Source organism: Hermetia illucens, chromosome 3, assembly GCF_905115235.1.
Source record: "Hermetia illucens chromosome 3, iHerIll2.2.curated.20191125, whole genome shotgun sequence".
NCBI classification, from domain to species: Eukaryota; Metazoa; Arthropoda; class Insecta; order Diptera; family Stratiomyidae; genus Hermetia; species Hermetia illucens.
In genome coordinates this window covers 35,421,904-35,433,299 of record NC_051851.1, presented here as the reverse complement: position 1 = coordinate 35,433,299, position 11,396 = coordinate 35,421,904, and the positions used below count along the sequence as shown (strand labels likewise).

Sequence of the window (11,396 nt, the reverse complement as noted above, 5' to 3'; positions counted from 1 at the left end):
TGAATTCAATGTCTTTATTCAAAACTAGCAATTTGGAAAAAATGAAACAGAATACATATTACGTAAGTTCTCACACGTGGCAGTGTAATACCATGCAACATACAATTTCTACTAGTTTTTTACCCCAGGCATTGGTTTTGTGATCCCCATGTAGCTTACAACTTCTATTGGTTTATATGATTTATCGCCGACAATCGTAGTTTGTTTCCTTGATAATTCCACTGTTCGGAAATTTCGAGCGCCAAAAATCGCAGCCTAAAAAGCATATAAAATTCACTTCATAAGTTATTATTTTATAAATGAGAGGAAAAGAGTGTAGCCTACACTTTCTGCCAATTCAGGAGGCGCTCGCTTGTAGGCTTCTTCAGCGGCTTGGAATGACTTATCATAATCATTCATGTACTCGGCCTTCTGTAGGCTATTTATCGCCATAATCAACTCGTTCACTGGTTTGTTTTGAACAATTGTAGACACATCAATTCCCACAGTGCTGGCCAAAACCAGCTCTTCACGATTTAAGACTTTCGTCTTTGAAGGACTTTCCTGGACAAATGTGGAGAGATCAGGCCTTTCACCTCCTTCTGGTTCCTGGATATCACCCAAGGTGGCTTCCATCTCGGCCTCAAGATCTGCTGGCCCCGATGGTGGAGGTGACTGCATTGTGGTTTTCTTTATGGCCCCTTTTTGACGTTCGACTCGTTTATCAAAAGCCTCAATTAAGGATATGGGTTGCTTGTCCATGGGAGGTGCATCTTCAGGAACATCATCATCATCGAACACCAAATTAAACGCGATTTGATTAAAATTGATTTTCCCATTGACAGCGTCATCAATAACCCCCGGAAAGTAGACGTCGTCGATCAGGTAGTCAAGTGCTTTCTCTGTAAAATATTCAGAAAATTTCAATTCTGTACATTATTGAAATAGTTCAAAACTTATGAATAAGAGCCACACAACGCCCATAGTTAGGAAGATAGTCGAAGATCAACTTTATCAAAAATGCTTTTTTACAATATTTTTCGTCGTACCTTTATCGTCCTTCACAGATTCTGAAAATAAGGATGAATGTTTGCAGATACCACAAATTTACATTGATTCATTGTTTACCTATGAGTTCAGCTACAGATTTACTTATATCTGAAAAAGAATACCAATGAGAAAACTCAAAAGAAGGAAACCTGATAGTAAGCAGATTAGAAATTGTTTTCTACTTAGTCACCTTTTTCATCGTCCTTTGATTTATCCAGAGATGTATCCTTTCCATAGGAACCTAAAGTATTTAATGCGAGAAAGGGAGATTCCTGCATATTGAATGCATAATATTCTAAGTTCATACCTTGTAGTTGTTCCCATTGCTGGGTGTCAGCCTTTGGCACACCTTCAAATGAGGCGTCCCAGTCGATATCTCCTACAAATAAACAAATTGAATGAGTGAAAATGAAACTATAAGATGGCAGGACTTAAATTAAGAGAAAATGATAAAGGAACAAAGAAGTTGTGAGTGTCACAGTTTAAAGAATTTTTGAACCCCTCACGTGTAACTAACCATTTAAGTAACTAACATAGATTGGTAAAATTATTCAATTCAAGGTACAACTAATTTCAGATTTTGTGAAGCAATCTTAAAAGTGAGATGGGTGCTTAAAATGGCTGTAGTATATAGCAGATACTAAGGTTGTCGGGTTACTGTCAGTTGGTCGCTAGAAGCTGAGACTCCATTGCAGTTTGGACAATCGAGTGAGGTACCCAGTTTAAACCTGTACAGGTACGGGCGACATCATTCATGTCCCGTGAGAAACTGGGTAAGATTATAATTAATCTCATCGTGCTGTTTCTCCAACCACTCCTTGATGGCAGGGGTGAGCCTGGGTGTCCACAAACCTTTTCCCGAGCATTGCCAAAGCTCTTGCCATCTATTTAGAGATCTCTCCCTTTCGGCGTCCTTCGTCTGCGCTAAAGGAGCGATAGAGGCATTGTATATGTTCGTTATCTCGTCAGTCTGTCTGTGTGTCCCGATTTTCCCGGAAACGGCAGAACCAATTATCATGAAATTTGATGAGAACTTGTCGTCTGTGAATCCCTTTATATAAAACGGGTGGCATCATTTTGCATTGGGTTTAAGGGGATGAGGGGGTGGGGGCTTAAAATACCTGCATATTTTGTGTTTATGTGGGGAATCATAGAAAAGGGCTCGATAAGTATTTTCCGAAATTGATCATATTTGATTGATTGGTGAACATAGGTGAACATAGTATTAGAGGTATGCAAAACATTACCTTATTAGGTAATGTGATATCGTATCATTTTTTGAAAAAGGTGATATTGCAAAGTAATAGCACAAACATCACCTTTCATCACCTTAGCTGTACATATGATGCTATATCATCAACATTAAATATTAACGTTCAGCAGCCCATAGTACCAAATACTACTTATTACTAGAATAATTTGGCATGCATTTATTACATTCAAAACTTGAAGGGCACGACATCCCCACATAAGTACCATTGAAGAAGAAATGAAACTTTCTTTTTAGACAATAGATAGTACAATATTTTCACATGCAAAGAACAGGGAGTCGTGATTTTTGCGAACGAGCATTACTTGATGCTATCTTTACTTGGCATAATTAAAATCAAAATCACCTTTTCATATCAAAACTGGCCGAGGGAACAGATTCGCAACTGATAGTCAATATCAGCGCTCAATAGTCGCCTCGGCCACTTCTACTAGGAAATATTATGTAGACCACGCCATACAGCACTCGACATTTATCAGCATCTGTAACATTACAATCTATAACTAAAAGCCAAGAATCTACATTCCCATATCAACATACACCCGAAATCATTTTCTAGCCCAAAGCTAACCCGAAAACAGTCCAAAAGCCAGCCCAAAAGCAGCCCGAAGCCAACCTAAAGCAAAACCAAAGCCAGTCCGAAACCAGTAATAATAAAGTATTTTGAGGCCTGGACATTGTATAGAGGCAACTTCATGAATTTTGTTGAGATTTTTAGTTGGGTAGTTTCGGAGAATGGGTCCGTTAAGGAACCGTTAAGCGTATGCCAAAATTATCCGGTTTCGAAAAGTACTGTTTGAGCCCTTTCATTTGATACCCAACATGACTATATGCGGTAAAAAACCCTTCACTCCTTGCTGCATGTATGAGGACTCACCCTTACACTAAACGTAGAAAGATGTAATTTCCCACCTTTTCACCAAATTTCATGTCAATCGGTATGGCTTTTTCTGAGAAACGTGCGTATAACAGATCGACAGACACACATTGAACCGATTTTAATAAGGTTTTGCTTTACAAAAAAAACCTTAAAAACTGCATTCTGACAATTAGAGCACATACAGGATATCATATTAGCACAAGAAAACAATGACTGATTGGGAGAGGAGACTTACCCTCCGCTAGAATGGCACTTAACTGCCCTTTATAAGACTCATCCATTCCCTCAAAACTTTTAGGCGTTGCATGTGACAGTTCATGCAGCCAGCTGGGCTCGCGTAAAGCTGGCTCTTTGCCAGGTGCTGGAAGAGTGTGGCGTCGAAACTCCGGAGTTCTTGTAACCGGCTCCCCGATGAAAGAGAAATATTCCTTAAATGCAAAATAGAATTCTTAGACTGGACTAGATTTTAAAGAAAAACAATAGAAGAACATCTCACTCTGCCTTCTGGTATCTTATATCCTTGCTGTCTTAATTCGTAGGCCCTCTCCCGAGCAGTTTGATGTCGTTTGTGCAGTAGAAAATCCAAATATGTTCTTGTCGTTGCTTCCTTTTGTTTTTCTTGCCTATCGTCCTCCTGAAGGAGAGAAAATTTAAATACGGTTACGCCTGGAAATGCTATTTTGATTGTTTAGAACTAATGGGTGTCTAGTTAACTTCTGGTGACCTCTCTTTGCGTTGACGCTGCACCTGGTGAAACAGCTCGTCGGGAGACGTTTGCTTCACGAACTCTGAAAAGTAAATTCTGTTAGATACTAAGTCCTACTACTATAACTAGTTGTATTTTCAGCATACATATATGAATGGTAACATCACTTAAAGGCAAGGTTTGGAGTTGATAATTTTAGGAGTCTTTGGTGGAAATCTGGGTGATGCTGAGTGACCCGCCTGAGAATATCGATGAGCATTGGGCTGGCATCAAAAATGTTCTTTTCTCGAGTGTTACACAGGTTGTCAGCCACATCCCGAAAGAGCGTCTCCCCCAGAGTTGTTTATCGCTGCGGCTGCAGTTACTACAAATCTGCTACTTGCACTGATATGGAAATCCTGGGAATCCGAGACCTTTCCCAAAGAGTGGAAGAAAGGGATGATCGTTAAGATTGCAAATAAAGGTACCCGTTTTGAGGGTGAATGGTCACTGTTGTTGCAAGGATAATGGCTGAAATAATCGTAGAAGCCATCAGAGCACATCTCGAAAGCTTGATCTAAAGAGAGCAGGCTGGTTTCCGTCTCGGATTCTCCTGCATTGACCATATAAACACCCTTAGGATTAAAATCGTGGGGGAAACTGATGGGTAACCGCAAACGATGGCGGTGCAGGTGTGGTTAACGCCCTATTCGCCATCAGGGGGTAATTGGCAACCATATAGGATGAGGATATGTCTTAGGATATTTGAATTCCCTGTTGAACTTTGTGAATGAAGTTCTTACTGACGTTCCAAGCCATATCGCTAGCTAACCCACTACTAGCGAATGTCAAGTCTACAATCGAACTGGATTAGCCAACTGCACGAAAAATTCCAGGAAAAGAAGGAAGAAGCCTTACCAGGGACAAACAACTCTGTCGGAGTCTCTTCGGCAGCCCGGAAGAGAAATTTCAGCGAGAAAGGGATAATAACGAGGTCTGTTTTTCCTTATAATGTTCATAGAATTTACAATTGTAAAGAAACTCAAAAGGATAGATTCAAATCTGGGTTATACTGGATAAGACAACCAAGATTAAGATATAGTTTAGGCGATCAAGGTCCTCACAACCTCTTAGAAAAGATAATTTCTCCCAACTAAGGCTGAATTGAAATTACTAAATTTTAATTTCATACTCACGATTTTGCGACCGTACTCAGCTTCTCCCGTTGTTCCTCTCTGGCTGTGTTCAGGAATGATCGCTAGAAGATAAATGTTCATAAATTGAATGTGGTATTTTGATTAAAAAAGTGGTCTTATTTGTAGTAAACTTACAGGAAAAAATAACCACTTTGATCTGCTTTAACTTTGTTAATAAAAGTACGATGACCACCGAACTTTCCAAAATCGCACTCCGTATAATGATCTACATATGATTCTGATTTCAAGGTTAGGTAAAAGGGAAGGGCGTGCCAGTAAATTCCGAAATATAATAATTATTAGCTTAATTTGACCAGGATAATATGTTGGCGCCTAAATATGAAAAAGAGGTATCTCATGTTTGGTCAATTTCACATTTTAACCTTCCACTACTCGCATTTATAACCAATGTTAAAATGAGGTATTGCTTGGAAAAGTACTAGCCGTTTAATTTGATATTCTACGTGGCTATATATGGTGAAAAGAAAATTACGCCCTCCCTTTCCAAAGTTAGCATAGAACTATGCCCTTCACCGTATGGGTGGAAATAGTTCCAACCTTTCCACCAAATTTCGCGTCAATTAGCCTACCTGTTTCAGAAGAACGATAAGCTATTTCAAAATGGATTCGATTTTCACGGAACTAGGGATATATATGTAGGAAAGGATTGTTATTGTCTACAGTAGGGATAAACCCAGATATGATAATCGGTAAGCTGCCTTGACATATCCGCCAGCAGCAAAGTGCAGTTTCATAGAAGTATTGCTTGGCAGACATTAATTCATAATGAAAAAAAAAGACAAATTTTATTTTCTAATGCCGAAAAGTGAGTTTTTTATTCCTCATATACCCCGGTATTTCGACGACCAGTTGTCCCCTTCATCAGTGAGTTTTTGTCTGACATACCAGTTGTCCTCCTTCTCAGTGAGTTTTTGTCTGTCAGACAGCTATCAATACCGGAACAAGGCCCCGGATTCACGGCAATCGGCAACCTGGAAACCGTTTTCCCCATATGAAGTTTCATGTACTAAATTTCCTTCCTGCTCTTCCTTCGCTGATTGATGCTACATCCCTAATTATTTATTTCCTGAAGTAAGGTTTTCTACGGTGCTGCCTGTCAGGCAAAAACTCACTGATGGAGAGGACTAGGAAACTAAAATTTTAGGGCTTTCAATATAGGTAGAACCTTTCAGATCTTGCCCTAACGGATTATCACTTTTTATGCTCCTTCTGGAATAGCTATAATGTTAAACAAGTCGGGAAACAGGAAGCCAGAAGCCTCAGATATGAAAGGTTTTGTGTATTTCTCTTACAAAGACATTTGAGTGTAGAATTGTCACATTAGTACGTAGCAAGTAATGTATGCATATATTATGTGAGAATCTCCACTTTCAGGTGATATTGAATGAATTTGCAAAGAAGCGACAATTTTGACCTATTATAACTTGGCTAGTAATAGCGCGTTTTGCACAAAACCTTAAAATTTGTGTAAAACAAAACCTTAAAAAGAGCATGACCTCTAACTGCCTCATAAGCTTCTCTCAATTTGGCACAAATAATGACCCCATAACCACGACGGATTGATTGAACACTAATTTGTACCTTATAATTGAAGTAGTCAAATTAGAACGACCGATAATATAATTTAGATTACCTAACCCATATCTCCCTAGAATCTCTCTAGTTATGAATTAAAAACTTACAAAAAAGTCAGTCTCCTTAGGCTGGGGAGGGGGTGGCGGAGGTGACGGAGGCAGGGTTTTCGGTTTACCTGCTCCCGTCAGTTGTATTCCTGTTTCATCCCATTCCAAAGTTGGGCCTCCTCCGCCAAAGTCTTCATCGTCATCCCACTCCATACTAGGTTCACTAAAAAGTCAACCCCATCAACATTTATTCTGTTTATTGCTTTTCACCCATTATTATTCTTACTCGAAAACGAACTGATATCCTGCCATGATTTTATCCGAAAAAAATCAACCAAAATTTGAGCAACAAAAATGAATGAAAAATGTTAATTTATTAAACAAAGAAAAAAGTGACAATTATCTTATATAAAGCAAAATTAACACAAAACTTCATGCATTTTCACGTGTCAAACTGCCAAAAAAAGCTCACAATGTCATACCTGTTTTCAGCTACTTTGATGCGTTTTTCGAGAAAGCAGGAAGACATCAGTTGAAGTAAATCTTTGTAGTATGTCCGAGCTCCTCCTGTAATATCATAACCGCATGTAATGGAAACAATTCGCAACAATTGCGCATCGGCCAGATTTCAGCTTTAGCCAACTCGCGTCGATGCTCCAGCTTTCCTAACTCCACGGGTCCCCGTTGAACTAGGCCCGAAGACAACTAACAAGAGCATGTTCTGCGAAGCGATCAAGGGGCTACTGGGGAGGAGACAGATTTCCTTTCTAGTCGAGAGCCTGAAAGCGTGAATGTCCATAGGTAACCAAAGCCCGGATAGTTATCACTTCTGTGAATGCTTGCGGCCAAAAACTCTCTGTGGTGGAAATCGCCGAGCAATACGCGAGGAAACTCATTAAAAAGGGAAAATCAAAATTGGATGGGTAGTATGCAGGAAACGAATGCGGATAACCCCCACCAAGTTTATGTTTAGGAATATAAGTCCACCATCCACTTGATGGCCGCCGTCTATTTTTGTAAAAACTTGGTTTCCAGCCCAGAACAAGGGATCCATATGCCAGAAACAGGGAAAGAAAGTTTCTTTCCAATTGGCCCGGTCCCCCATCACGTGGGAGAGCAACTTACCCCCTTCATCAGTACAAAGCGTACTCGAGGAAGGCAATCAGACCCGAGTCTGCAAGGGACTCATCTGAAGTGACTTCGGCCACGAAGCCTCACCGGAGGTTATCTGGTACCATGGGAACCGAGACGGCCCTCTGAGAGCATATGCCCCAGGAGAATTCCTGGAGGATGTGTTCTCGGCCCGGTTATTTGCGATTGGCCCCCTAGTGGGAGTTTCATGGTTGTTGTGGTTATGCCTACATCGCGGGCAGAGCTCCTCGGAGCCCTTAGTTGCGGCAGAGGTGTTAGATAGGCCTTGCATCCACTGGTATGAATGCTGAGCCTGTATTCAGTATAAACCAGGACCGCTGTGCTTGCATGGCGGGGCTCTGATTGTAGTCCCAAAATCAATCCGTGTCCGAAGAGGACCGTGGGATTATGCCTACACGGCAGGTACTCACGTTAAACCCCCAGGGCTTTCATACTTAATTACTAATCACTTAAATTACTTTAAAAAAAGAAAGAAATTTTAAAAAATATTAACCTAATTACTTGTTGATTACCGCGGCGAGTCTTATTAATTTTGAAGGACAATTACCTGAATCTGTGTTTAATAATCGCGTCGCGTCTTCTCTCAAAATTTCTAGACTTTTCCAAGGGTCCAAGGTTGTCGTTCGGTTTATATAACACAAGAGCTCAAGATTTTCCCATTGAATGGTATAGGCTTCTTCGACTATGTGCGCTGCCACTGATGATTTTATGCACGACTTTTGTTTCCGAACACTACTTACCGCTTCCTTGAGGTATTGATTAAATCTGGTCGTTACCAGGCGTTTAGTATGTCCTATGTATAATTTATTTCAGTCGCTGCACGTTATTCGGTAGATCCCGCTTTTTTCCTCCGCTGCCAAAAGATCCTTGACGCTTCCCAATAAATTCCGCAAGGTGGACGATTGACTCGAACCTACGACTTCCAGTTGAAATTTTTTTATCCAATTCCTGATGTTGTTAAATAGGTAGGAATACGGGATATTTACCCATCTCGTGGTTGCCTCCTTCTGCTGCGAAAATAGTGTTGTATAGGTATGCCTATTGTGTTGCTTGATTTTTCTTCCGAACAGTTTCTCAATAGTCTGAGGATTATACTGTGATTCCTTATTGAAACCGTATTCCGAAAGAGGTTATGTAATCAGTCGGTGAATCATGCTATTATAGGCAGCCATTTTTTGGGAAAATGTATGGTGTGAAGTTGCTGGTATCTTTCGGTATATTTCGAACCTAAGCTTCCCGCTAGAGTTGACGATATTTAGATCTAGAAAAGGTAGAGCCCCATCCTTTCCTACCTCTAGTGTAAACTCGATTTTATGAATCTTGTTTATAGAGGAGAAGACCATGTTGATATCGTCTCTTCTAACAACAGCAAATACGTCGTCTACATACCTAAACCATACTTATTCATTATTCCCCTCGACTCAATTTCTTCTTCGATTGATGACATGAACCTTTCAGTGAGTAACGACGAGGAGGGATTCCCCATCACTAATCCCGAAGTAGTTTTGTAGAATCTATCCCGAAACGTAAAATAGTTTGCGTTCATGCAAAGCCTGGCAAGGTTTGCATAGATAAGAATTTTTCATTTCCATTCCGGGCCGGATCCAAACTGGCTCAGCCATCTCTCGAGTTCGGAAATTGACTCTTTCACCGGCGTATTGGGAAACAACGCCTTCACATCCAACGACACCATCACCTCATCCTCACCCATCCTCTCAATCCGTTGCAGCTTCTGTATTAGCTCATGGGAGTTAGCAACTGAATTCTTTCTATTCGTCGTCCCAAGGGTCTGGCACTCATTGATCCAGCACTTAGCGATATTGTACCTCGGTGAGTTCGACTCCGCAATGATTTCTCGCATTTTGTCCCGTTCCTTGTGAATTTCCGGCTGACATCTGATTCTTGGAAGCGCAGGATTAGGCATTCGGAGTCGCCCAATATTCGGGAATACCACACTAGCTTCCTTCAACGCTCGATCGACCCTTTTGATAGATTCGGGCAGCGGGTTGTTCCGCAATTCGAAGAAGTTTCCACTCTCCAGTTTCTAAAAAACAGCCTGGTCATACTTAGCTTTTCCCAAAACGACAACGTTGTTCCCCTTGTCCGCCTTGAGAAAATATAGCGGTTTATCACGAAGTTCGCGTATTGTTTTTAAATCGCGTTTACAAATTTTTAGCCGCGCGTTATTCCGAATGATTTTACTTATACTCGAACGAATTTCATCCTTAGTTTCGTTATGCAAGAATTTTATACCCGCCTCGATATTAACCACGGTTTCATCGACAACCTTAGTTTATGGTACCGCGAACGCAAGACCGTTATTTAATAACTTCATTTCGTTATCAGCCAGTTCAATATTCGTTTTGTTTGACCACACTATAGAAGACACGATCGGTGCTACGCTATATCGTTCGTGAATGTGATCATGGCGTGTTACGCTACTGGTGCAGCGTTACATCTTCGGCTCCAGTACCGTGAGACGCCTTTTATTGTCTTTTATAATCGGTCAACTCTCAGAGCCATAGAGGACGACAGGACGGACGACGTTCGTTGATACGTAGATCACAAAGCACACCAGCTGTGGAACACCACCTTATCCAGGATGCCCTAATGCGTGAAGCAATTTTATAACGCAGTTCACCATTGGCTGATAGCAGTGATCCGAGATCAGTTCAGCCACTGGCAATGATGGTGCTTATTTCATTGGAATCGATCGACAAAAAATCTATTTTATTTAAGATTGTGTTGGATGAGGTGATGGCCTCCTCTTTGAACAAGTTTTCCGAGATCAGCGTTGAGACGCTTGGAAAACATCATCTGCATAAAGCAGGGTATAAGGCGCTGGACGTTGGATGTCCCTGGTGGTGAGAGAGCGCTTCTTTGATGAACACCGATCCAGACGCGAATCGGGTTTGAGATACTCGCCACACTTCCGATTTCATTTTTCGGATCGTGGTAGGACGATGTTTTTCACGGTGTTTCTCCATGAGTAACAGCGCAATGTGAATTGTGTCCGTAATTCCGCAGTTCTTAACAAACCCGACTTGATTCATGGTTATTTGAACGATGCGTAATTACGGTTGTCAAGAATGCTTTCAAAACTCCTTATGATATGGAATAGCAACCGAATCGGACTTGATGCTTTCTTGCCAGTCAGATCCACCCTCCTCAATGACCTGATTGAAGAACTCACAATGTCGAGTTCCAACTCTTTGTTTTCCGAAGCTCAGATGCGATGTGGTCAGGTCCTATCGTTTCCCTCGATTTCATTCGTTTTATTGTGGAAATGGAGGATGAACAAAATTTTCCGTTGCAGTCTGCTCGAAATATTCTCGCCATCTGTCCGTCACGTCTTGTTGACTGATAAGTACCATTCCTGTCATTAACCCAACCGAAGTGTTCGAAATCTTGTGTGCCTAGGTTTCAGCTTCTGACAAATCGATACAGATCTCTCTCACTGTCCCATGTGTCCAGTTTATCGTAAAGAACTCGGGTAACAGTGTCCGCTTACCCTCCTTCCCAGGTGGTATTCTTGTAAATT

General features: G+C 41.0%; 1 protein-coding gene across 1 annotated transcript; it reads right to left on the bottom strand.

Annotated features, from left to right (window-relative positions):
• Window positions 1-7,176, bottom strand: LOC119651738. Its single transcript, XM_038055465.1, has 12 exons — window positions 6,990-7,176; window positions 6,764-6,926; window positions 5,061-5,122; window positions 3,904-3,967; window positions 3,676-3,813; window positions 3,415-3,607; window positions 1,337-1,408; window positions 1,220-1,270; window positions 1,108-1,137; window positions 1,029-1,049; window positions 325-881; window positions 1-255 (listed from the first exon to the last, which is right to left on the bottom strand). The coding sequence occupies exons 1-12, from the start codon at window positions 7,013-7,015 to the stop codon at window positions 112-114; spliced, it is 1,521 nt and encodes a 506-aa protein (XP_037911393.1). The 5' UTR covers window positions 7,016-7,176; the 3' UTR covers window positions 1-111.
• Between the last annotated feature and the right edge of the window lie 4,220 nt (window positions 7,177-11,396).